The 27,989-nt window shown below is 42.8% G+C and overlaps 1 protein-coding gene across 3 annotated transcripts in view; it reads left to right on the top strand.

The window, feature by feature from the left end:
* GOLM1 (golgi membrane protein 1) overlaps positions 1-27,989 on the top strand; it is a 111,436-nt gene that overhangs the window by 30,444 nt on the left and 53,003 nt on the right. For 2 of the 3 annotated variants that reach the window (XM_045298616.1, XM_045298615.1), the window contains exons 2-3: positions 8,346-8,495; positions 10,408-10,587. In XM_045298616.1, coding sequence (XP_045154551.1) covers positions 8,367-8,495; positions 10,408-10,587 — 309 coding nt within the window. In that variant the 5' untranslated portion in view covers positions 8,346-8,366. The remainder of the gene's footprint in view (positions 1-8,345; positions 8,496-10,407; positions 10,588-27,989) is intronic. The other variant, XM_045298617.1, reaches the window with a different exon arrangement.

Here is a 27,989-nt window from a genome sequence, read left to right as displayed (position 1 = left end):
GGGTTTCAGCAATTCCTCTTGGTTACATTACCCTTGATCATGCCCTACCAGGCCTCCCACACCCACCTTACCACCAATTTTGATCACTTGTTCTTTCCTTGTCCCTGGGTTTGTTAACTCCAATTCCTTTCCTCCCACCTCCCCCTGCCCCATGTCCCCTCGGAACTATCAGTCCCATTGTTTTCTCCTCCAGATTGTTCATCCAGCCTATCTTATTTAGACAGACCTGTGGAGATAATAACATGCACACAAAAAATACAGAGCGAAACTAAGCAACAATGTACAACAAAACAGCAACAACAACAAACCACTGACAAAGAACAAATTAAAACACAACAAGAAAGAAGAGCTTTTAGTTAGTTCAAGGATCGTTGGCCTTTCAGAGTGTTTTCCAGTCCAGTCTGTAAGGGCACCATGCCCTCACCCCAAAGTCTGCCTTCAGCATTCCCTGGGGACCTTGCTGCTCCATTCCCTTGCTGTTCTACTGCACTCCCCCAGTGCTTTGCCTCGGTGTGGCAGGATCAGATCGGGTGCAATTCCCACACTGTGTCTCTGCTGCTGTCCCCCGCAGGGCCATGGGTCAGTGAGGGGCATCATGTCTCATAGTAGGGCTGGCCATGTGGTCCTCTGCTCAGTGGCTGCTCTAATTGGGGTCATAGTCCTCAAGGCCTGGTGGGCCAGGATGTGCTCCAGTTTCTTCTCCTTCCCCGTAATCTGTTCCTGTGTGCTCTGATCAGATATTTCCCTCTCCCGGAGCTCTGGATTCAGTGCTGTCCTTTGAAATAAATTATGCCAGCATATCAATCATGAGTCTCTCTTCCTTTCTCAGATGAACATGTATTGTGATGAAACTTCCTCTGATAATTGCCTTTGCTGTGTCCCATAATTGTGGTGCATTGTGTGCTCATTATCGTTGGTTTCTAGAAATTTCCTAATTTCATCTCTGATCTGTGCCAGTTCGCACTCCTTTTGCAGTAGAGAGTTATTCATCCTCCAATTTTTTGCTTTTGTTTTCTTTGTCTTCCTTTTGTTGATCTCCAGGCTTGTGGCACAGTGGTCAGTGAGACAGGTCTGTATGATATCAATGAGCTTAAATTTTTGTATATTCACTTTATGCCCCAGCATGTGGTCTATCTTCGAATATGTGCCATGTGGGCTTGAGAAGAACGTGGATTTTTTTATTTGGATGAAAAGCTCTGTAACTATCAGGTCAAATTGTCTAATTGTAGTGTTTAGATTTCTAGCTTCCTTTTTGAGTTTCTTTTTCTGTGATCTATCTTTCTGAGAGAGTGATGTATTGAAGTCACCCACTATAGTTGTTGAGGGTGTGATTTCTTTTTTCATCTTTTGGAGTGTTTGGTTGATGTATTCATTCGGTTTCTCATTTGGGGAATATTTGTTTATAATGCTTAGTGGTTCTTTGTCTACCATTCACTTGAGCATTATAAGGAGGGATCCTTATCTCTTTTTATGGTTTGCACTTTGAAGTCAATTTTATCCAAGATTAGGATTGAAACCCCTGCTTTTATTGAACTGCTGCTTGCTTGGTATGACTTTCTCCAACCTTTGATTCTCAGTCTATTTTTGTCTGTAGCCTTGAGATGTGTCGCCAGTATGTTGCAAATTGATGGGTTGTGTTTTCTAAGCCAGTCTACTAGTCTCAGTCTTTTAATGCCTGAGTTCATGCCGTTGATATTTAGGGTTATTATCTCCATCTGCGGACTCTGTGATGTCATCTTATACCTTCTTGTTGGGTGTTTTCCTACTTACCTTTCTCATTAGTGTGTTATGAATGTGTGGGTGTGTGTATCATTCTTGGCTTCTTTCCATCCTTAAGCCAATGCTATCTTGGGGTCTGTTTTCTCTTTGTTGCCCTCTGGGTGAGGTTGTTCTATGTGGCGGTCTCTTATTTATGCTTGATGATTGTTGTTCTTCTGCCCATACTTCATCGACAAGGAACTTTTATAGGGCTGAATTTCTTTTAATGTATTCTTTGAGTTTTTCCTTGTCTGGGAAGGCTCTTACTTCTCCATTTATCTTGATAGATAATTTGGCTGGGTAGAGTATTTTGGGGTTGCATTGTTTTCCTTCAATTTTTGGAATTTGTTACCCCACTCTCTCCTCTTCTTCATAGTTTCCGCTGATAAGTCTGAGCATATTCTTATTTGAGAACCTTTATATATGATTGCTTATTTTTTCCTAGCTGCTCTCATGATATTCTCCTTTTCCTCAAAGTTGGATAGTTAACTATTATGTGCCTTGGTGACTTTTTCTTGGGATTCAGTCTAGCTGGTGTTCTTTCAGCCTCCTGAATGGTTGCCTGGTTTTAATTCATTAAGCTGGGGGCATTTTCTTCCAAGAATTCTCTCACTATTTGTGCAGATGACTTCTTTGTTGTGTGTTCCTCCGGTAAGCCAATAATTCTGATGTTGTTCCTCTTCATAGCATCAGACATAGCTCTTAGATTTCCTTCAGCTTCTCTGATGATCTTATTAAAATTTTTTTCGTGTTTGTTAAAGTCTGCTTGGCTGTCCTCCAAGTCACTGATCTGGTTCTCTGCTTCCTCCAGTTGATTCTCGAGGTCCGTGTGTCTGCTACTGGTTTTTGTTATCTCCTCCCTAAGCTCCTGTTTTACCCTTTGGTGTATGGCCTTTATCCCCTGTATCATTTCATTCTTTTCTGCATTCTTTCCTTCATATACTATATGACTCCAAGCATTCTGAAAATTTCTGTGGCAGCTCAGTGTCTGCTTCTTCTATGCATGTCGTTATGTTTGGGACATCTTCTGCCATTGACTTTTGTTTCTCCTGTTTTTTCATTGAGGTCGTTGGGGCTGATGGCTGTTTGTGTTGCATTGTTTTAGAGGAGCCATGTGCCATTCTCCAGGGAGACTTTTAGGAATGCTTCTTCAAACTGCCTACAGTTAATTTTACTATGTCATTGACCTACCACTTTATCCTCCTGTGGCTTCCCTCCCAGGGGAGTGCCCCAGAAGGCTGGTGGGTTGCCTGCTTTGGTGTTGCAGAGGTTGGGCAGGGGTTCCTGCAGCAGCTTGGAATGTTGACGAGTGTTGGCTGAGCTGCTTTAGGGCCCCAGGCACACGGGCAGGAATTCCCCGGTAAGAAGTTGGGCAGAGTATCCCCTGGTGGAAGTCATCAGGGCTTTCCCCAGCCTTGGGCTAGTTACACAGGGTGGAGCTCAGCTCGCTGGGTGTGGCACAGGTGTAAAGGCTAAGGTCTGGAGGTCAGCAGTGGAGTGTGAGAGAACAGGAAAGAGACAAAGAGGAGAAAAAAAATTTTTTAATTAAGCCCGATGAGAATTGTGTGGGGATATAGTGAAGAGATGGAAACAAAAGCAACAATGTAGTTGAGTCCTGATCCCTGCCTGTGGAGCTGCAAGGGTTTAGTCCCTGCCCAGATGCGGGGGTGGCAAGCTTTGGCTGTATTGAGGAAAAGCCCCTGTGCAGCCCTCCGAAGACTGTGGACAGATAGAAGAGATGGAAACAAAAGCAACAATGTAGCTGAACCCCAATCCCTGCCCATGGAGCTGCAAGGGTCCAGTCCCTTCCCCGAGGCAGGTGGTGACAAACTGTGACTGTGTTGAGACCAAGCCTTCCTCCGGGCTCCAAATGGTCCCAGCTACAGCAGAGACAGTGGCAGGGCCAAGGTCAAGCCCCAGCCAGCCTCCAGTGAGGTAAGCCAAAAGACCCCAGCCCCTCAAAACCCTGTGGATCTTTGCATGCTTAGCTTTATGATGCTCCTCCTGTGTTCCAGCCGCGTTGACTTTCCCTCTAAGCAACTCTCCAAGGCTGAATTCTGCGGAGTCCCTCTGGTATGTTTCACTCTGTCCCCATCTTCCTGTAAGTGTGGGGCCGTCTCTTTCCTAATGGTATTTTGAGTGCTATCTAACCTGAAGGGGTCATCTTCTGGCACAGTTTCAAACAATGTTCTGCTTCATTCATAAGTTTGTTCCATGGCCATTTTATTCAGAAGTGGATTGCCAGGTCCTCCGTCCTAGTCTGTGTTAGTCTGGAAGCTCCCCTGAAACCTGTCCCTGATGGGTAACCCTGTAACATTTTATATATCTCTGGCAAAGCTTCTAGCATCACACCAGCATGCAGGCCACCACGGTATGACCAAATGACAGACCAATGGTGGAATTTAACTATGAAACCATATATATCTTGGGAGAAAACATGGATATATGTTCTTAAACTTAAAGTATGGAAGTGCCTAATTGTAAAAAGAAATTCAAAAATAATAAAAGAAAGAAATCGACAGATTTGAGTATTAAAAAAACCCAAGAACAATGGGCAAAATTTCCATATAGAAAGAAAAACAAAAAATTTAAAGAAAAATGTATCCAGATGAAAGAAAAAATGTTAGTTTTCTTTAATATACACAGGGCTCTTGCAAATCAATAATATTAACATACTAATTTTAATACGGGCAAAGAGTATGAAAAAGGTAGTTCACCAAAATGAGCAAATGACAAATAAATGAAAAGATTTGTACTTATTTATTTATACTAATAATTATATAAGTGTATTTTTTTAAAAATACTAATGAGGTTTCTAAAGAACCAACTGTTTATTCTGTGTGTGATTGTTTGGGAAAACATGCATTCTCATACAGCTTGGAAGATAAAAATATTACAACCCATTTGGAAACCAATATGGTCAACCCATTTGGAAGCCAATATGGTAAGCTCTCTCAAAAATGTATTATAGATAGTTCAACTTACAGAAGAGTTTCAAAAATAGTACCCTTCACCCAGATGATCTTTGTATACCTTGTATACCCTTCACCCAGATGATCCTTATCTTGCCATCTTACATAACCATGGAATTTTTCAAAATTAAGGAAATCATGTTGACCTTATCTTATGGGCCCTAAGCCCTAAAAGCTCATCCACTGCTACTGAGTTGATTCTAAGTAGAGATCCATTAGGGTTGTTGAAACTAAATCATCGTAGGGGCCTCCCACAGAGCAGGCGTGCATAACTGGAGCGTCCTCAGCGCTCTTGGTATTAGCCATTGTATAGAACTTATCTGACTTTTACCAGGTCTTCCAGTGTCAGCTGACTCCTGGTTAGATCCGAAGATCTAACATTGTATTCAGTGTCAACTCTGTAGTTGCATGATCTGTGGCAGTCTGTCCTTGGTTTTCATGGTCTTAACATGCTAGAAAGAGTGCTGATCAGGTCATTTGTAGAATAGCCTTCAATTTACTCTCAGGATTTGGAGGTTGTGCCTCATTGAGGAGACCACTGGTGCTGTCCCCTCTTTCTGTGGGGTGCAGTAATATTGATAAGTCTCATTACTAATGATTGTAGCCTTAATCTGTCTACCAGGGTTTCCACTGTGCTCTTCTTATATTTTCCCCCTGTGTAATTGTCCACTATTTTGAAGGAGAAAAGTGCTATTAATTTTGCCTCAGCAATTACACTTATGGGAATTTATCCCACATTTATGTTGTCCATGATGTACTTCCTCACCTGCAAAATAGGACCCATAATGCTATCCTCCCAACCCTCCACTGTCCCCATGGGAGGATGTGTTTAAAGCATATGAACTTGGTCTCATGCATCTTCAGCTCCCTGTTGGTTTTCCTTCCTTTCTCAACCCCTTGGGGCCAGGTGTGTTTTGAAATCTAAGTTGTTTTCCAAAATTCAGAAGATAATATGTATTTATTGTATATTATGTGACACCCCCAGGGGTACCTGCAAGAAGACCCCATAGTCAAACATGAATCCTTCTGCAGTGAAACATGAATATTCATATGAAGTGAGTAAGATTAAATAAACTTCAGGTTCAGAGTGAGTCTTGATCTGAGGCCAGGTCAGGCTTTGGTACTGGGTGTGTTGCTGAAATATTGAGAAACTCGGTATTCTTTTGCGGTTTTAGAGCATTCTGGATTTCAGATTTGTGGATAAAGTGTCATGCACCCAGATTCAAGTGTATAATATAAGCACAGGCTGTTTGTGGCATGTGGCACCCGTGTTGGTAGTTATCCAGGAAAAGTTTGAATGGCCTCCCTAGGACTGGTTAAATGGTACACAATGGAGTACTATTCAGTGAGCCATATGTGCTACTAGGGAAAGGAGAGCAAGATGTATTACTAAGGGATTCTCAGGACATTCATAGAATAATGTGAAGGGTGTCATCTTGTGTAAATTAAAATAGCATAACATCTCAAACATCCAGAATAGTGGCTTATGTGAAAAATCAATTGGGGAGATTAAAAAATTAAAAAATAACTGCCTAGGTCCCCCTGTAAACTGGTTGAATTAGAAACGCAGAGGTGGGATCCAGACATTCGATTTTTAAAGTGTCACAGTTAATGTTATCAGAAAAGATCTGTCCCTCGCAGAGGACATCATGCTTGGTGAAGTGGAGTGGCAGTGAAAATCAGAAAGACCCTTGACAAGATGGATTGACACCATGGCTGCAGTGATGGGCTTGAGCATTGCAGTGATTGTGAGGATGGGGCAGTGTTTTATTCTGTTGCACACTGGTCACTATGAGTTGGAATAGACTTAATGGAGCCTAACAATAGTAATGTGATGCTGATGTTCATGGAGGGTTGAACGCAGCTGAGGTGGAAGATTTAAAACTCTCTTACTGGCACTGAGTCCATGCCAACTCTTAGTTACCCAATGGGACTGGGCAGAACTGCCCCTGTAGGTTTCCAAAAGGTTTCAAACTTCTAATCTTTTGGTAAGCAGCCCAACACATAACCACTATACCACCAAGGTTCACTGGTGATACAGACCTTAGAAAATATTACTAGAGGTACATGTCACTTAACATCCACTATATGTTCTGTGAAACAGGACAGAATGTGATATGGACTTTGTGTGAACATAATAATGAAACCTCATGAGAGCCTGCTTCTAGCTGTCCTTGTCACAGCTGCTGGTGGAGGCTGGAAGAATGGCTTGGCAGTTGGGAAAGCAGACAGAGGAGCTGAGTGAGAGGAAGCAGGTGAGGGGGAATGGAACACACCCAGGCCCTTTGCTATTCTGACCACCTGAGCAGCCTGGAGGCCCCAGCCCCTATTGCCTCTGCCCACTTGCCAGACAAAGCTTGAGAACCTTTGAGGAGAACCTTGCCCTCTGCTCTACCTGCCTGTATCCATGTGGTCTCTAAAGCCCTTAGTGGAGAGAATAAACAAAAAGAGCTGTTTCCCCTTTACCAAAAAAAAAAAAAGGCAGGGGGGATTGGAATCTGTGGGAACAGACATTGCCCAAACTGGCATTCCAGTGATACATAACTGTGTATTATCTCAGGATTCAGAAGAGAGAGACTGTTTTGTACTTTTTCCTATGGTGTGTGAATTTCCCCTAAATTACATCTAGTGCTTTTATATTTTAAAAGGGTTAAAAAAAAAAAAGACTTGTGAACAAGACCACTTATGACAGGGTGGCGGAGATATGCTTTCAGGAGGGTCTCCTACAAGTTGAATGTTTCTGAGCATTTTTCTTTATGGGTATGTACAGTGCTTGCTGATTTCAGCTGCCAAGTAAATGTAAAACCTATTTTCCTCTTTCATCCTGGGAGACCAGAAGTGGACGAAGGAGCCACCAGTCGAGGTGGGGATGGTCATCAGCTCTACCTGAAGTAATTCTTGTTGTGGTTAATTTTAGATGATTCAACTAGATTGATGATTTATCTGTAGAGGCTCATAAAATAGCTAGGGCATAACTAGTAAGAGGAAGGATCTGTTGATGACCACTTAAGTCTAAACACCACAGAGTCAAAACTAGCTCTGTTAGCTGTTGTGTGGAGCATTCTCAAGAACTTTTTCTTAAAGGTGAGCAAGAGCCCTGAGTGGTTGTTGACAAAGGCCTACAACTAGGAAATGGCTTCTCTGTCCAAAGATGCCTCCTCTTCCTCACACACCCACAAAGAAGGGGAATTTTCTCTTGCAATGGCTACCCTCACTCTGAGAAGGTGTTGTTTTATCTGTTCAGGCAGAAGCCAGTTGGAAAGATCAAATTTTCCTTGCGTTTGACCACTTAAGCTCGTATTCAATCAGAGCAGGTTTTGGGTTGACGCAAATGAACCTTATACAAACAGTTAAAGGTTGGAGGTTGGACACAAGCAGCTCAGAAGACAAGCCTTGTGAGTTACTTCTGAAAAATTGGTCATTCAAAACCTATGGGGCACAGCTCTCTCGATGCCCATAAGACTCCTGGGAGTGAGACTCGATTTGATCGTGACTGTTGGTTTGTTTTTTTCCTTTTCTTTTTTCATTTTTCTTGCACATGATGGTGGTGCTGGACCTAGCCCACTTCCTGGATGGTAATAGTGTTGGGCATACTTGTTTGTTTTTACTTGGCAGATTCTCAGCCCAGCCCTTGAGATGATGGGACTGGGAAACGGGCGTCGGAGCATGAAGTCACCGCCGCTCATGCTGGCCGCCCTGGTGGCCTGCATCATCGTCTTGGGCTTCAACTACTGGATCGCAAGCTCCCGGAGCATGGATCTCAAGGTATGTGTGTGTTGTGGTTATGGGGAGAGGGAGACTAGAAGATTTTTATTTTTACAGAGAAATTTCAATATTGGTACAGAGTTCCTTTATATGCCTAGTGTTTAATGATACTTTATTATTAACTAAAGTTCAGATTTTCTTAGTTTTTAACCTTGCTTTTTTTTGTTAGCTGCTATCAAGTTGGTTCTGATTTACAGCAACCCTATATGTTGTTGTTGTTAGGTGCCATCGAGTCAATTCTGAATCATAGTGACCCTATATACAACAGAACTAAACACTATCCGGTCCTGCGCCATCCTCACAATTTTCCTGTTTGCTATAGCCACTGTGTCATCTTGTTAAGGATCTTACTCTTTTTCACTCCCTCTCTACTTTACCAAGCATGGTGTTCTTTTCCAAGGACAGGTTTCTCCTGATAACATGTTCTAAAGTACGAGACAAAGTCTCGCCATCCTTGTGTCTAAGGAGCATTTTGACTGCCCCTTTCTAACACAGATTTGTTTCATTAGTTTTCACCTAACATAATTAGTTGTACCTAATGTTCTTATTTTGGATTGACACAGTGACTACAACAATAGCCTCAAGTATAACAATTATGAGGGTGGTGCAGGACCGAACATTGTTTCCTTCTGTTGTACATAGTGTTGCTGTGAGTTGGAACCAACTTGAACCTACGAACAACAATACTCTTTTGATATTCCAAGAGCCTATCTGAGATGCTTTTTTGCCTGTTTTTTCACCTGTCTGATGTCAGTATTTAAGGTTGCTACGCAGTGAGTCTAAGTGGTTTGCTACTTATTTTCATGGAGATCTCACTGCAGGGGTGTGCATATGCTATAAGGTGATGATACATACACACAACACACACATACACACCCTACCACCACCACAACCACCACCCCCTGTGATGTGTGAACCCAGCTCTGGGCCTGGCTCTCCACACCTTCAGCTGTGCTCTTGGGTGAGAGAAGACTCTTTGTGCCATCCACTTGTGAGTTTTCAGGATGGCTGCCATAGTCAGCAGGTTCCAGTCAAGTGATTTGGGCTGGTTCTGGAAGAGAGCTTGGCTTCATGTGGACCACAGCCCACCTCCTGATCCTGGATAGCAAAGAATGGTGTTGGAAGTGTATTTGAGTCATGGGTCTGAGGGCTATGTCTATAAAAGCATCCATCTTTTGCGTCATCCTTCAATGGTAATGATATTGTTTTCCCACTTACTGTTATCCATCTTCCTTTGTTCATCAATTTTCCTTTGTTGACTTCTGCAGGTAGGCAAACTGAGGCACAGAGAGGTTAGCACAGGTGGGGCTGGGGCTGCAAACCAACTCTTTCTGGTAGCAGAGCTTGCGTCCTCAGAGGCAGGAAACACCTCCTCCTCCTCCTCCTCCAAGCATTGTTATTATTCTGTCCTGATCTCGTGCTTGCTTTCTCATGGTGGGAGACCTATGTCTCAGTATCCACCAGAGCCTCTCTTCTCTGGGCAGATGGGGAGTTGGGGTCTGGTGCTGGCGAACAGAATCTGTTTTCAGGAGTGCATGTTATCTGATACAAAGTTGTCAGATGTCTTGCTAGCCAGGAAAAGAACTAAACACCTGTATGCCTCCTATGCCTGGTTAAGCACTTTACTTCCATCCCCCCATTGAAGGCCAGAGCATGCTGAGTGGTGCTTCCATCTAACAGGACATGATGCACCAGAGCCCAGATGTGAAGGTCTCCAGTTGCACCACTGCATCTCTAGAAAAGCCTGTGGTAGATTCCACACAGTGACTTACAGGCATGAGCCTTTGCAACCCACGGAGGGTGTGAAGCCTGATGCCAATGCTGGGCCCCAGTGGATGTCTGTGGCAGGGAGTCGGGCGGGAAGTCTGCAGCAAGAGTTGGCAGTCACCCTTATTCTGTGCCCTCGTCACAGACACGCATCATGGAGCTGGAAGGCAGGGTCCGCAGGGCGGCCGCGGAGCGAGGCGCTGTGGAACTGAAGAAGAACGAGTTTCAGGGTGAACTGGAGAAGCAGCGGGAGCAGCTGGACAAAATCCAGTTGAGTCACAACTTCCAGTTGGAGAGTGTCAACAAGTTGTACCAAGATGAAAAGGTGAGGCTGCTGCTTGCTTTCCTCACAGTTCTGATCCAGAAAGCACTTTCTGGGCCATCAGATTCTTCTCAATGGGAAGGTGAGTGGCTCGGTGTGTTTTATGGAACCAACTCTCGATCAGTCCTTAGGCCTGAGTGACCTGTTGTGAAACCTTTTGCCATGGCAGTAAATGGGAGAAGTGGAAACGAACTTAGTTGTTTTTTTCTTTCCGGTTTTACTTCCTACAAATCTGTATTAAATACCCACTTTTCACCAACTCTTTGAAAGCTGCATGTGCCCTCAAGTATATCACGGAGAATAGGGATGCCAACAGCTGAAAACATGTGAGCAAAGGAATGACAGGCCTCAAGAGTCTTGTTTTTTAAGTTAAAAAAAAACCAGGTTGTGCATAGATTAAAAGGACTTCTAGTTAGTTTTTTAAAAACCCTCAAGTTTTATATGCTTTTATTTTTCTATTTTTTCTATTTTCTATTTAGCAAATGAATAATCCTGCCTATAAGAATCAGCACAAAGCTGGTTCCTAGGAGATAGAGGTTAAAAGTATTCCAATTCCAAGACCTGTACCTGGCCATCTCTAGCACCAACTGCTCCCTCCCTTAATACTCTTCCTTCCACCTTTGGGATAGGTAATTTGCCGCTGTGTCTCACCATGCTCGTGATTATGGCGTCTATTAGGAAAGTAGCTGGTTATAACTGTTACTCAGCATTGGGAGCCACTCAGGATACAGTGCTTTGATCACGACAGCTTCTCTGCTGTTACTGCTGCTACTGCTACTGGGCCCTGCTTGTATTCCCTGCTGCTACCTGTTCCTACTTGGGCAAGTGTTACAGTGTTGTGAGCCTACTGTGGGTCAGCCAGCCCCAGCACAGCTGTTATGCCCCACATTTCCCCGATTCCTGCCATCTCACACTGTTGTCATTCTAGCTGCTGCACTCTCTCTCATCTCTGTCTCTCACTGCTCTTGAAGTTATAACCCCTCTCGTGTGTGTGTGTGTGTGTGTGTGTGTGTGTGTGTGTGTATGTGTGTGTGTGTCTCAAAGTGTCAGGGAAGCTGGTTGTATAGAAAGCTCTGTAGTAATCTCAAAATATGCTCCACCTCCTCCCAGCAAGACAAATTCCTTACAAGGGCTCCATGCCCTTTATTTATTTTAGCAACCCTGACAAGACTTCCACACATCCTATTATGGGAATCTGGTGGTGGTGTGGAATAAATATTGGGTGACTTATTGTGAATCAGTGGTTCAAAACCTCCAGCTGCTCCACTGGAGAAAGATGAGGCTATATGTTCCCATAAAGAGTTACCATCTTGGAAAGTATATCAGGTCACTATGAGTTGGCATTGATTCACTGGGAGAGGGTTTGGTTTGATTTAATGGGAGTTACAAGATCATGGCTAGGAAGGCCACATAAAAGTGATTGGTTGCACCACAGTTAGGAGTGCTTGTTTGTTCTTATTAAGTTGCATCATTTGTGAACTACTGCTTATCTGTGATTCTGAAGTTCTTCAAACTCCTGGCCAATAGTAACCTAGAAGCAGCTTGAAACCATCAGCTGCTGTGCAGAAGAACGATGAGGCTTTCCTCTCTTCAAACCCACACGGGCTGTTCTGTCATGTCCTATAGGGTCGCTATGAGTCCACATGGACTTGAGGGCAGCGAGTGAGTAGATGCTTGCACCTCTCTCTGCAGAATAGTCAGGGTGGCGAGGCTATTTCCTTCCATCTGGTATCCTGAAGGTAGATATGGTCTGAGTATGGACTAGAGTAGTATATGCCAGTAGTTAATGCACTCAGGCAGTATTGGAAGGGCAGCTGTTTGAGCCCTGGGTAGGCTGGCCTGCCATCTGAAATGCTGTGGAGCGAGGTTCTTAGAGTCACTGTGAGTTGGAGTTGACTCATGGGCAACTAGTTGTTTTTCTTTAATAAGTTGCCCGTACTTCACCAGAAAAATGAACCCTTTTTAGGGAGGCATACACTCTTCCCTCATGTTGTTGCTGGTCACAGAGTCAGCCCCCAACTTATGGCAACACTGTGCACAACAGAAAAGAATGCTTCCTGGTCGAGTGCGAGCTCCATGGCCAGCTGCAGGTAGGATCGCTGTGACTCACAGTGTGGCTATTGACTGATTTGTGGTTGCCTGGCCTTTCTTCCTCGTTTGCCTTAGTCTGCAAGTGCTGTTGGAACTTGTTTATCATCACAGCAGTACTCAAGCCTCCACTGACAGGTGGGTGCTACGTAACTGGCATGAATTTAAGAAGTCCTCCTGGTTTCCATTTACAGAGAACTTCACCGGATTCACAGACTCTTATTTCTTCTCTGGGAAACTGGTCCAAATAAAGTGCTTCTCTGTGCTTACATTTCTAGCATGTGGCGAAAGCTCCTAAAATCCCCTTTAACTGAATATAATAGAACCAGAAATATTTCTCTGTGTGACACAGACAATCCAAACAAAACCCACGACCATCAGGTCTATTCCAACTCGGTGGGACCCTGTGTAGGCTTTACAGGAGCAGACTGCCTCATCTTTCTCCCGCTGGGTTTGAACTGCTGACCTTGAAGTTATCAGCCCAATGCTTAGCCCACTAGGGCTCCTTTTGTAAACAGAACCTCTTCAAACCCATTTGTGGGAAGAAGTAGAGCTTATTTTTAGAGGGGCTTGGGGTGGGGAACAGGATAGAGATTGTAGAAATCCCATCCATGGTTTGTAGGATGTGCGGGGAATGTCGCTGGCACCCAGGCCCTCTCCTTTGGTTCAAGAGACCTGTGATGGAAACTCAGCTGTGTGGGGGCTAAGTTAGGGGGCCCAGGAGAGCCTGGGAGCATTGCCCTGTGCTCTGGGCTAAGATGAGCTCCAAGGACTGGCAGGGAACCCACACTTTCAGTGTTCTGTCAGTGTTTGGGACCAGACAGGACCATGTGCTTCCTGCCTGCAGGAAGTGAGGCAATACCAGGACCACAACTAGCTACTGTGTGTCTTTCAGCTCTCCACTCTCATGAGTATATGTGTCACTTCAATGCCTTTCTCCTAGGAAGAATTACTTTATTATTCTGGGCCTCTGGCCGCCTTACATTTTCGCTTTTAAGATTTCTTTTCATTTTGAAATGGTAGTGTAAAGAGATAGTAGGGCTATGTGTGTGAGTGTGTGTGTATATGTGTGTTTGTGAGAGTGGTGGTGTATGTGTGAATGTGAGAGGGAGATGATACAATACATGAGGGGGTACCCCCCAAAATGGAATTTTTAATTAAAAATTTTTTCTCAAAGCTATGTATTTAATTTTTTACAAAATAACCTTATCACCTTCAAAATACTGTTCATTATACTTAATACATTTGTCAAATCTGCGATCCCATTCTAGGAAACCTTTTTCAAATTCATTTGTTTGGATGGCTGGCAGCACCTCCCTCAATTTTTTTCTTCACCTCTTCTACATCACCAAATTGCTGTCCTTTCATGTCCCTCTTAATTTTAGAAAACAAAAAGTTGAATGGAGTGAGGTCAGGTGAGTCAGGTATGTGGGACAAGCCAAAAACTGGCACAATGAGATGGCAGCATGAGCAGGTGCATTGTTGTGGTAGCAAAACCAGTTCCACATCTGCCACAAATCAGGCCGTTTTTGTCACACACTGTTACACAATCTTTTCAGAACCTCTAAATGGAAAGTTGGATTAACAGTCTGACCTGGTGGAATGAACTCCAAGTGCACTATCGTCATCCATTTGGGAAGTTGACAGAGTGTGGTTTGTCATCAATCAACATTTCACCTCTTTTGAATGGAGAAAACCACATGTACACTTGAGTTTTTCCATAGCTCTGTCCTTGTAAGCTGTTTTCAACAACACAGTTTCTGTGGCATTTTTCCTGAGCAGGGTACAGTCTCACAGCCGCACCCTGTTCTCTTTAATTGACCATCACAAAAAACGAGGTTTGAATGAAACTGCTTTTATGAAAAAATTCACTGTGACTAGAGAGATCATTCCCAGGTGATGCCACTAAGTACACTAACTCCAAGAAAGTTGCTCGACATTCACTTAGCAGGATACTACAAAAGCTCTGCCCAGTGGAGCTTTTTTTCCATTTTGGGGAGAATGTACTCCCTCGTATGTGAGTGTGTGTGTTTAGGTGTCACTTTTAAGTATCTGATTCTTCATGCTCCTCCAAGTGCCCAGCTATTTTTGTGCATTGCTTGAAAGTTTGATCACCTGCATTGGGTGGGAAGAAGGAACGAGGTGGAAGGGCAAATGCTGCTCATGGCAGGTCCTAGCCACAGAGGCTCATTTCCCCTTGGTATTGCTTCAGGTGTTCTCTGAAGGCCCCAGACCCCTATAAAACATAGGCACATCTGGGAGCTTCCCATGTTGCATAGGCAGAATCCTCCAGGGAGCATACTGTATAGACCCATTACTAATGAGAAGTCACAGCAACTCTGTCAGGAAACCATCCTCACCACAGGCATGTCCCAGATTTAGAAATATGGGTTTCTTTATGTGTAATCTGCTTTGGACCACAAACATAAAGTTGTAAACGTTTTGCTTCACTGTTCCCTAAAAACGCCTGTTGCAGCAAGTGATGAGGAGCACCTACCAGCCACAGATTGAGTGGCTGCTTTACTTCAGTCTTTAATGCTTCCATTTTTGGGCTTTTTTGAAAATGGGGCACATTGAAAATTCTTTGCACTTCAAAATAAACACAGTAAGTTATATATATTTGAAAGTCCATTTTCTTATAAAGTTTTAAACTTCTGGAATGTGGCATACATTTTCTTTTCAATTGTGGCCATGGGGACAACTGGCTTCTATCATTGAATTTTAGCTCCAGAAATATTTTTGCTGCACTTCAGTGTAGTGGTGAAGAGCATGGGACATCCGGATCAGGTGAACCCTACTCTCAAATCCTAGCTTTCTTTAGCTGTGTGATTGTGAGCAAGCCATTTACAATCTCTGGATGTTTCTCAACTGTTGTGTAGATATAATCATAGTGTCCTCCTTACAAGGTGGCTATGAGGATTCAATGAAATGCTATTTGTAAAGTGCTTCATGTGGTGCTTGATATTTAGCACCCCCCCCCCCAATATTAGCCTGTGTTATTACAGCTAGTCAAAGTAATAATGTTAGTAGCCATGGTGATAATGATAGTAGAGCAGGAACCTCAGGGTAGTTAACCCCAGGGTTAATGCATGCTTGACTGCTACCAAAGGGTTGGTAGTTTGACTCCAGAATCACCTTGGAAGAAAGGCCTAGTGATCTACTTCTACAAAACCAACCCTGGATAACTGGTGGTAACAAAGCAGTGGTCTTAATAGAAACAGCAGCAGTCAAAGTACTTACTGTCAAAGGTAGTAATAGTACAATCAGAGGTACTGCTACCCAGAGCTATGGTGGTGGTTGGCCACTGAGTTGATTTTAATAGTGACCCCATGTGACTAAATCAATTGACTCCATAGGATTTTTAAGACTGGAATCTTTATAGGGGCAGGTCACTAGGTTTAAACCATTGGCCTTTTGGTTAGGGTGCTTAACTGATAGTAGCAGTAGTGATAGTGTTTTCTTTTTATCCCCTTCTATTACAAATCCTATTTTCTCACAACTAAAGCCAAGCTGTGCTAGCTTTTGACAAAGTAACTGCAATTGCCACACAAACAAGAGCTCAGATGTATTGTGTCTGCTCAGGCAGACAGCTAAGCCATTTGCAAGGACTGTTTCCTGTTTTACTCCCAACAGCCTTGGCATGTGAAGAAACTGAAGCTCAGGGACATGTATGTCACCTAGACTAAGAACCTCAAGGATGGTTTCCACCTCTATATTTGATCCCCTCTCTGGATGCCGACACAGCCCCTCTTCCAGCCCACCCACCTGAGGGGACCATGGGAAAACACAGGCTCTGAGCTGATCATCTCTGAAGTTGGGTGGCAAATACATGGGACCTCTTCATCATCTTTTGTATTCATGAACATTTGTCACGGTAGAAACTTAGATGGTTTTTCCCTGTCTCCTCTGTTTGGGTTCCAGGTCTAGATGCTCAGGTGGCAGCTGTCTGGTTCTTTCAGAATGTTCAGGTAGTTCTTAGACAAGGGGCGACTGTTATCACCTCAATGCGTGCATCTCCACACAATCATTCTTTTTCCTCAGAAAGGCTTCACTCATGGTTTGAATAAGAATGAGACTCGTTTTTAGGATTTGAAGTAACCATCTGGTAGTCTCACAGTGATTCTCACCTGTGGGAGGAGGTGGATGTTGGGATCTGTGAAGGGAAGTGGTTTGAAAACACCATGCCTCTCATCAAAGGCAGTCACTCTTTGGGAGTCTGTTCAGTGTGGTCCCACGTGTGCAGGGTGGACCTGCTCTATGGCACTTTTAAGGCTGTGATCTCCAGAGCTTTCTTCTTCTTCTTCTTTTAAACCATTTTATTGGGGCCTCATACTACTCTTATCACAATCCATACACACATCCATTGTGTTAAGCACATTTGTACATTTGTTGCCATCATTTTTCTCAAAATATTTTCTTTCTACTTGAGCCCTTGGTATCAGCTCCTCATTCCCCCACCCCCACCCTCACAAACCCTTGATAATTTATAAATTATAATTTTTTCAGTTCTTACATTGTCTGATGTCTCCCTTCACTCACTTTTCTGTTGTCCATCCCCCAGGGAGGGGATTATATGTAGATCCTTGTGATCGGTTCTCCTTTCTCCCCCACCTTTCCCTTACTCTCCTGGTATCTGTATTCTCATTATTGGTCCTGAGGGGTTTATCTGTCTTGGATTCCCTGTGTTTCCAGCCCTGATCAGTACCAGTGTACATCCTCTGGTCTAGCCAGATTTGTAAGGCAGAATTGGGATCATAATAATGAGGTGAGTGAGAAAACATTATAGAACGAGAGGAAAGTTGTATGTTTCATCATTGCTATAGTGCACCCTAACTGGCTATTCTCCCCGTGACCTTTCTGTAAGAGCACATCCATTTGCCTACAGATGGGCTTAGGGTCTTCACTCCGCACTCCCCCTCATTCGCAATGATATGATATTTTTGTTCTGATGATGCCTGATATCTGATCCCTTCACCACCTTGTGGTCACACAGGCTGGTGTGCTTCTTCCATGTGGGCTTTGTTGCTTCTCAGCTAGATGATCGCTTGTTTATCTTCAAGCCTTTAAGACCCCAGACACTATCTTTTTATACCCAGGCACCATCAGCTTTCTTCACCACATTTGCTTATGCAACCACTTTTTCTTCATCAATTGTGTCCGGAAGGTGAGCATCATGGAATGCCAGTTTAGTAGAACAAAGTGTTCTTGCATTGAGGAAGTACTCGAGTAGAGGCCCAATGTCCATAATACTAAACCTATAAATGTATGCACATAGATCTACTTCCCCATTGTCATGTATAAATATATTTATATGTGTGTGTGCTTGTATTTAGACCTCTATAAATGTCCTTTGCCTCCTAGTTCCTTCCTCTATTGCCTTTGAATTTCCTCTTGTCCCACTCTCATGTTCAACCTTCATTTGGGTTTCAGTAATTCCTCTCGGTTACATTGCTCTTGATCAAGCTGCCAATATTTCAGTTTGAAGCCAAGCTCTTAATCATTTGTCCTGCTCAGAGTCTCGTTTCACTCAAATAAGGGCATTGTATTCCTCATGTGAGAGCCAAGATAGAACTTGGACATCAGGGATGCCAGCAGGAAATGTGATGAACCAATGCCTTCTCATGAAATAAATGTTTAGGGGTCATCCTGTCCCATAGAATTTTTATCTGTGCTGGTAGAAATGTTTATCTGCACAGGTGGGCCTCTGGAAAACCTGAAAGGTGGTTAGTGTAACTAAGGAACTGATTTTCAAGTTAATATAGAAATAATTACAGTGAACCCTCGCCACTTCGCGCTTCGACTTCCGCGGCTTCACTCTATCGCGTTTTTTGCGTAACAGCGCATGCGCTGTCATTACTGCCACTGATTGGCTCATACTGTACACGCTTGATGCCATAAATAATATAATAAATAATAAATGATAATTGTAATGTCCAAAATGTTTTACTGTATTTTCCCTTTTTCGTTTAATAAATTGGGTAATACGAGTATAATGGTGACTAAAGGGTGTTTTTTCATGTCCTCTATGCTCTAACTACGAAAATATTTGATTTACAAATAAGGAATCCTACTTCGCAGAATTTCATTTATCACGGTAGGGTCTAGAACCGATTAACCGCGATAAACGAGGGTTCACTGTATTTACCTAATGTATTGATATATTAATATACACTGTATTGATTTATTAATAGCTTATTCATATATCCAACTAGCCAAATATGGCTTGTGGCTATCATTTTGGAATGGTGGTAGAATTTGGGTGTAAAAGGCTGGGCATTATCCTCTGAATTAGTCATGCTCTGTGGGGAACAGTGGGCAAAGGGGACCCTCATTGAACTCTTGGATGGCTTTCCCCCTTTATATCTGAAAGGTTCAGAAGTGTGTGTGTGTGTGTGGGGGGGGTGCATTTGGTAAAGAAAAATGAGATTACCTCCAGAGTGACTATTTGGTAACAGCATCTACACAGGTGTGCATCACTTATTGTTCACAATAAGCTCTGTGTAAGACATAATAGGACATTATGCAAACACAGCATTAAAACTGTATCAGAGCCTGTGTCTGGTAGTCTCTGTTCCTGCTTTGTTACTCTGTTACTGCATTTGGTGGTCTCTGTTCCTGCTACCATTGGGTCTAGTAGAGGCCAGAGGAACAGGTGCCGGCCAACTGGGGCTGCAGCTGAGGGTGATTGATGGTGGAAGCAGATGGACAGGAAGCAAGTGGGGCTTGCTCTGCCCTGCCTGCTGTTCTGTCCACCTGAGCAGCCAGGCACAACTAGCTAGGCACAGCCTGGCACTCCTACCACTGCCGCCACCCACCCACCCACCAAAGACTCAGAGCCTGCACCCAGAGCCATGTCCTCTGCTTCATCTGTGTCCCACCTGTGGTCCAGTGCTGCAACAGTCTGGGTGTGAGGGGTTTTTAAATCATTAGGTGGAAATAATAGACAAAAACTTTGCTTTTCTAAAAAGGAACAAAGCTTTAGTGGCACCATGGGTGTATATGTGTTTGGATGTTGCCCAGAAGGATCCTGCTATCATATGGAACAGGTGTCAGGTGAGCTTCCAGACTGAGACAGACTAGGAATAAAGGTCTAACGATCTCCCTGTGACAATCAGCTAATGAAAGCCAGTGGACTGCAATGATCCACTCCCCATTCCATCGTGGGGTGGTGAACTGGCAGGGTTTTGTTCTGTTGTGATCATGTGGTCTCCATGAGTTGGGGGCTGAGCCAGCAGCACTAACAATAACAAGCCTTCAACATATCTTTTGGCAGGGAGGGGGCACAATTCAACCCAGGACTGCATGTGCTTTTTGTTTCTGTTCTGTGAGGCAACATTCTCAGTATTCTCAGATTGTGTTTGTGCTGCATCTTGGGGGCTTTGATTTATTTGTTATGGGAATTGCTGCAGTGCAGTCAGCCCCAGACTGGCTGCACATCATAGTTATCTGGGAGCTTGTGAAAAATAGAGGTTTTTAAAATACTGGAATGGAATTTCTGGGACTTGGGCTTCAGATAATCTTTTTTTTGTTTTTTTCAGCAGATCACATTCACACACAACCTTTTTATAGGCTTCCAGATCATTGTGATGTAGCTGATCTACAGGCTGGTGGTTGGAAGCAGATGTGCTGTAGCATTTCACTTTTAAAACTGAAAATGTATCACTATGGTTCTCTTTTTGGACCTTCCACAATGAAATGATTTCAAAAGTGAAGGGCATTATAACTAAGAAATATTCTGTAAGTAACCTTTTAAAAACTAATTGGGCAATGCTAGTACAGAATGATTGATACAACACTTGTTTTCTAAGATATTTCCTTTATATTGACCCATGTTTACTGGAATCCTTCAAAAATTTCAGAGAATAGTCCAAGTTGGAAATGCCCCCAGATTGCGCAGGATGTGAATGTGTGTGTCCTAACCTGACCGCATCCCTCCTAGCCCTGGCCATGTTGCTGGGATGCCTGAACAAAGGGAAATATCACATAGCTTCCTGGTAACCTTGTGATGGTATAACAAAAACAGAAACAGTTTTATTTTGGAATAGCTGGCCATACAGGTGGGTCACAATAATTTGTTAACATTGATGCTCCTCGTCAGGTAGTTTTTAAAGCAAAAATCACAGTAGATAAAGTTGAGACCACAATCCCTTCTCTTCTTTCCCTCCTACTCCATAAACACGTAGTAATGTAATTTTAATGTTTGTTATGGATTGAATGGTAACCTCCTTAAAAAAAAATGCTGTAAATCAGGGGTGTCAAGCTCAAAACGCGGGCCATTTGTTGCAACAGGCAAGATTCATGTGGGCCACATCACATTTACAAATTTTGTTAAATTTATATTTTGAAGTGAGGATTCAGGAATATGGATAGGATAATTAAAACACTATTTAAGTGTTTTTATTTAAACATTTATTTTATTTAATGTATTTATAAAACTAAAATTATTCTTTTTTACTCAAAACTTGCCAGCACTTTCCGTCTACTAGTTTTCACTTACCTCTTATGTGGTGACCAGAAAATATAACAAAGTAACTAATAAAAAACACAAGATGTTGGACAGTTGACAGACATAATGCCCAATCGTAATGGCTTCCTCTAAAAATGTTAATTAGCGCTGCCGCTAGGTATGATTCATAACAGCACAACCCAGAGTGCTCTTTTCAACCTTTTCATCAGTGGGATCTGTTGATATTACGTGACACTGAGAATGGCAAACAAATCGCTTCCAAACATCGCCGGAACTGAGTCATCACGTTTATATACATCCACAGGCCCCCAGGAAAGGCACTGGGCCATGTGTACACTCATCTTCAGTAGTTAAAGGGTTAATGAGGGAATTGTGTGTACGGTATTGCCTCCATCTCCCCTCAGTGTTATTTTCTTGATAACAAATTTTTTCTATTTTCATTTTGTTTCAGAGTATTGTGGGCCACAAAAAATTACCTCAGGGGCCACATGTGGCCCATGGGCTGTGAGTTTGACACCCCAGCTGTAAATGATAACCCAGAACCTGTAGTTATAATCTCGTTTGGGGATAGGTTGCTCTGTTGCATTAAGTAGGCAATATGAGTTTAGACTATGCCTTAGACAACCTCTTTTGAGCCATACAAATAGCAGACTGAAGAAGCAACCAAGCAAGCACACACATATCTCCCAGGGACCAAGAGCTTGAAGTCCAAAAAGGGCAAGGACCTTGCCCAGAGCCTTTGGGGGACACATCAGAGTGCTCGTGCCTGTGTTTCAAAGTCACCACAGTTGTGTGTGTATAAATAATCCTCATACCAGTACCCAGTGAAACACCACATTTTTCTTTACAAATGTTAAGTGTGTGCATACAAAACCAGTTTTTAAAGGGTCTGAGCCAAAGTCTGAGCTGCCGTGAAAGTCCAAGTGAAAAACAAGGCTGCAGGAATTGACAGAATACAAATTAAACTGAATTGTTTCAACAGACTGATGCAGGTTGGCACCACAAAAATTCACCACTGTCAAGTTGATTCTAACTCATAGTGACTCTCCAACCCCTGTAGATTCCTAAGACTGTAAATCTTTATGGGATTAGAAAGCCTCATTTTTCACTCAAGGTGCAGCTTCATGGCTTCAAACTGCTGATCTAGCTGTTAGCAACTCAACTCATACTTGACCCAACCGACTGGAAGAGATCCATGCATGTGCTCATTCCAAAGAAGAATGACCCAACAGAATGGGGTAATTATCAAGCAATATCATTAATATTATAAACAAGTGAACTTTTGCTGGACATACTTGAAAAATGGTTGCAGCAGTACATTGACGGGGAGCTACCAGAAATACAATCCAAATTCAGAAGAAGGTATAGAGAAGGAGAGATTTCATTGCAACATTGGACAGATGTTGGCCAAAAGCAAAAAATACTAGAAAGATGCTTCTTAAATTTTATTGAGGCATTTGACTGTGTGGATCATAACAAATTGGATAACACTGCAAAGAATGGAAATTCCAGAATATATAATTGTGTTTATGTGGACCCTGTGCAGGCAGTCATTTGAACGGAACAAAGGAATACTGTGTGGTTTAAAATCAGGAAGGATGTGCATGAGGGTTGTATTCTTTTATCATATAATTATTCAATCTGCATGCTGAGCAAATACTCCACGAAGCTGTACTATATGATAAAGAATGTTACGTGAGGATTGAAGGAAGGCTTATTAATAACTCACAATATGCTTGCTGAAAGTGGAGGACTTTGAAGTACTTACTAATAGAGAGCAAAGACTGCATCCTTCAGTATGGATTAGACCTCAGCATAAAGAAAACAAAATTCCTCACAACTGGACTAATAACATCCTAGTAACAGGAAAAAAAAATTAAAATGTTCATTTTACTTGTACCCACAATCAACACTCATGGAAGCAATAGGTAAGAAGTGAAACAATGTATTGCATTGAGCCAAACGATCTCTTTAAAATGTTGAAAAGCAAAGATAACACTTTGAGGATTAAGATAAGCTTGACCCAAGCCATGGCATTTTCCGTCACCTGAAATGCATGTGAAAGCTGGACAATGAGTAAGGTAGACTAAAGAAGAATTGGTACAAGAATAGCCCAATTCAAAAAATTAAAAACACAACAAGTGTTGGAGGAATGTGGTAAGATAGGAGCTCCCATCCATGACTGATGGCCCTGTAGGTATGTGCACATATGTAGGTATGGAAATTGATTTGGCTATATCTAAAAAAAAAAACAGAAATTGAGCTACCATACGACTCAGCAATCCCACTACTGGGCATATACCAAGAAGAGGAAAGAAAGATACCATGGCCAGACAACTGAACACCAGTGTTCATCGTGCTTCAATTCACAATCGCAAAGAGTTGGAAACAACCTAAATTTCCATCAATGGGTGAATGGATTAAAAAACTGTTTATATATATATATATATACATACACACACACACACACACACACACACAACAGAGTACTACGCATCCCTAAAAAGCAGTAATGAACATATGAAGCACATCATTGCATGGAAAAAGTTGGAGAAAATTATGCTAAAAAAATTAAGCCAGGCACAAAAGGACAAGTACAACATGAATCCACTGAGGTAAGTGTAAAAAGCACAAAGGGCATAGGGGAAAAGCTACTAAATGCATAAATTCCTGGGACGAGGCCCAGGCACTCTGGCAGAGGTCAGACACAACCCAGGGATACATACGGCAGTCAACTAAAAAGAAGGGGGCAAAAAAGACATGAATAGTGGGGGGAAAGGGCATAACCAAGTTTTGAGGGCAGCATCCCAGCATGAAGAAGTGGACTAACAGAGAGGTCAGTGGGGTCAGCCCCAATCCTAGCTATGTTGACTCCTCCTCCAGCAGATTGCACTACAGAGGACAGCACTAAAGATACATCTTTGGGAGAGTGGTGGGTCTGCCCAGATCACACAGGAGCAAACTAAGAGGGAGAGAGAGAGAGAGTGGACCCCGTCCTGGCCCACCAAGCCCCAGGATGATACTCCTAGTCAGAGCAGCCAAGCCACAAGGAGGACAATAGGGCTGGCCCCACCTTGAGACATGACCTCCCCTCACTGACCCACAGCACTGAAGGGGACAGCACTGGAGACACAGTGCAGGAATTGTGCCCAATCTGACCCCCACCCCACACACACACACACACACTGGGGCAAAACATGAAGGGAGTGCAACAGAGCAGCAAGGGGAGCAAAGCAACAAAGTCCCCAAGGAGTCCCCAAAGTAGACTTCAGACTCAGAGGGCAGGAATTGGCACCTCATCAGACTCAATTGGAAAACATACATAAGAGTCAGCAGACAGATCAGGAACAATTTATAGGCCCTTCTTTTTTTAAAAAACAAAATTCTGTCTATATAAGGTAGGCAAGATAAAGAACCCCGAGGACAAAACAACAGGACTGACAGATCCAGAGGGGGGGTTGGGGAGGGTGGGGGGAGAGGGGAGCCAAGAAACTCAGGGACAAGGGTTCATGAAGAAGGGAGGGGGCAGTGGGGAGGGAGGGGTAAAATGTGGAGCTGAAACCAGGGGCTTAAGTGGAGAGCAAATGTTTTGAGAATGACGAGTGCAATGAATATACAAATGTGCTTTACACAATTGATGTATGGATTGTGATAAGAGTTATATGAGCCCCTAATAAAATGATTTTTAAAAATTAAATACATAGCTTTGGGGGGGAAAAAAAGAAAGAAAGAAACTCAGGGACAAGGGAGCAGTAAGAGATCTAATATCGATGGTGTGGAGGGTGTAGAATGCCTGGTGAGGTTCAATCAAGGGCAATGTAGCCAAGAGGAATTACTGAGAGCCAAATGAAGGTCAAACATGACAGTGCAACAGGAGGAAAGTAAAAGGAAATAGAGGAAATAACTAGGAGGCAAAAGACATTCATAGAGATCTAAATATAGGCATGCACATATGTAAATATATTAATATATAATGATACGGATATAGGTCTATGTACATATATGTTAAGTATCAAGGTAGCAGATGAATATTGGGCCTCTACTCAAGTCCTCCCTCGATGCAAGAACACTTTGTCCTAATATCTTGGCATTCTATGACGCTCACCTTCCCTATATCTACTGAAGATAAAATGGGTGCATAAGCAAATGTGAAGAAAGCTGATGGTGCCCAGCTATTAAAACACATAGCATCTAGGTTCTTAAAGGCTTAAAGTTAAGCACGTGGCATTTACCTGAGAAGCAACAAAGCCTACATGGAAGAAGCACAACAGCTTGTGTGATCATGAGGTGTTGATGGGATCAAGTATCAGGCATCAGAAGACTCAAAACAAGCAATCATATTGGTGGGAATGAGGGGGGTTGGAGTGGAGACCCAAAGCCCATCTGTAGACAAATGCACATCCCCTCACAGAAGGGTAACAAGGAAGGGATGAACCATTCAATGTGCAGTATAGCACTGACAAAACACACAACATTCCTCTAGTTCTTTAATGCGTCCTCCCCCACACTGTCATCATCCCAGTTCTACTTTACAAATCTGGCTAGATCAAAGCATGAACACTGGTACAGATCAGAGCTCTCAACACAAAATCCAGGACAGATTAACTATTCAGGACCAATAATGAGAATAATGATACCCTGAGAGCAGGGAGAAGTGGGAGGGGTGGGGGGAAGAAAGGAGGAACCGATCACAAGGATTGACATTTAACAACTACCACCACCATCCCCCTGCCCCCAGGGGATGAACAACAGAAATGTGGCTAAAGGGAGACAGCGGATATGAAAGCAATGATTTATAATTTATCAAGGGTTCATGAGGTGGGACGGGGGAGAGGGAGGGGAAAAAAAGTGCTGATACCAAGGGCTCAAGTAGGAAGAAAATATTTTTTTTTAATGATGGAAACATATGTACAAATGTGCTTGATTCAATTGATGTATAGATTTTTATAAAAGCTGTAAGAGCCCCCTGTAAAATGATTTATTAAAAAAGAAGAAAAGCATTGGTATATTTGAATTAAGGGGTTGACTACAAATATTGAATAGGCCATGGACTGCCACACAAACAGATCTCTTTTGGAAGAAGCACAGCCAGATGGCTTCTTGTACTTCATGACATGTAATTTGGACTTGTTTGGGGAAGATACTAGTCCCTAGAAAAGGGTATCATGTGTGGTAAAGTTGGAGGATCGGCAGAAAAAGGAAGATCTTCAACAAGGTGTATTGATACAGTGGTTACAACAATGGGTGCAAACAGAACACCTTTCAGGATGATACAGGACTCTTGTACATTTGTTCTCTTATGAGTTTAATTGCACCTAACAGCAACAAATGGATACAAAGGAATCCTGGTGTGTACAGTAGGTTAACTAATTTGAAACCACCAGCCTCTGTAGAAGGATGAATCAGTCTGCTTTCATAGCAATTTATAGGAAGCCCTATGGAACAAATTCCACAGGAAGCCCTGTGGAACAAGTCTACCCTGTCCTATATGACTGCTGTGAATCATAATCAACTCGATGGCATTGGGTTTGGTTTTGGTTTAAACATAAATACATCTGTCAGTTTTGGGTGGCTTGTGTATTGCTTTGATGCTGGAAGCTATGTCACCAGTATTTCATATACCAACAGAGTCACTTATAGTAAATAGGTTTCAGAAGGCCTTCCAGACTAAGTCTACGAAGAAAGACCTGGTGAACTACTACTGAAAGTTAGCCAGTGAAAACTTTATGAATCACAACAGAATATTGTCCAACCCATTCGATACAGGCACATCATCAAGAGGAGTCACTTGTCAGAGAGAACATCATAGTTGGTGAAGCAGAGGGCCAGTATGGGTGAGGGACACCTTTGTTGAGATGGATCGGTGCAGTGGCTACATGATGGACACAAACATGCCCCCAAATCTGGGCAACCATTTCATTCTGTTGTACATCAGGTTGCTATGAGTTGGAGCTGACTTGCAGCAGCAGAAGCGGATCTTCAGGTTTTAGTAAGCTTTTAGCAAAAGTCAATGACACATCACTTGTAGAGGCCTGTGTTATCTCTTAAAAATCACACCAAAAAACAAAACAAAAAAAGCCAAGAAAACCAACTGCTGAGTCAATTCTGACTCATAGTGACCCTACAGGACAGAGTAGAACTGTTCTCTTGGGCTCCTAAGGCTGTAGTTTTCTGTGGGAGGCTACAGCCTCATCTTATACACATGGAGTGGCTGTTGGGTTCTAACTGCTGACCTTTCAGTTAGCATCCTAGCTCATAACCCACTCTACCGCCAGGGCTCCTTTAAAGATAGCATAGAGTTAAATAATTCATTCTCTTATTGCTTTTATTGTCAGATGACTGATGAGTTAAGTCTGGGTCTGAAAACTGTCCAAACACTGAGATCCTGAACTGCTGATCGACTGCTATGCAGTGGCCAAAAAACATGGGAGGAACAGTTAGCAAAGATCTGCAAGGTTTGGAGATAACTTGGGAAATAACCTGGGTTCTCAGTAGCACTTTGTCCAGAAAAATGTGGAGTTTCCTGCCATTGTATTTGTTTTTACTCGTCAATTCTTATAGTAAAAATCAGCTTCACTTTCCACATTTGAGTTGTGAAATTTTCACTAGGCTGGTTTCTTGCAACAGCTTGTATACTCTAACATTTATATTGTTCATTTCTCTGTTAAAATGTGTAAATGAATCACAAGGTGCCAAAGGGATCAGGTATCCGGCATCAAAGAACAAAAAATCATACCATTGTGTGTTCACCTTCCCAATACGATTGCTGAAGACAGATGGGTGCATAAGCAAATGTGGTGAAGAAAGCTGATGGTGCCCAGCTATCAAAAGATAAAGCATCTGGGGTCTT

This window comes from Echinops telfairi, unplaced genomic scaffold (genome assembly GCF_000313985.2).
Source record: "Echinops telfairi isolate 266 unplaced genomic scaffold, ASM31398v2 ScPeMD7_7429;HRSCAF=8467, whole genome shotgun sequence".
In the NCBI taxonomy this organism is placed as follows: Eukaryota; Metazoa; Chordata; class Mammalia; order Afrosoricida; family Tenrecidae; genus Echinops; species Echinops telfairi.
Note: the sequence above shows the minus strand (reverse complement) of the source record. Positions and strands in the feature narration are given on the sequence as shown.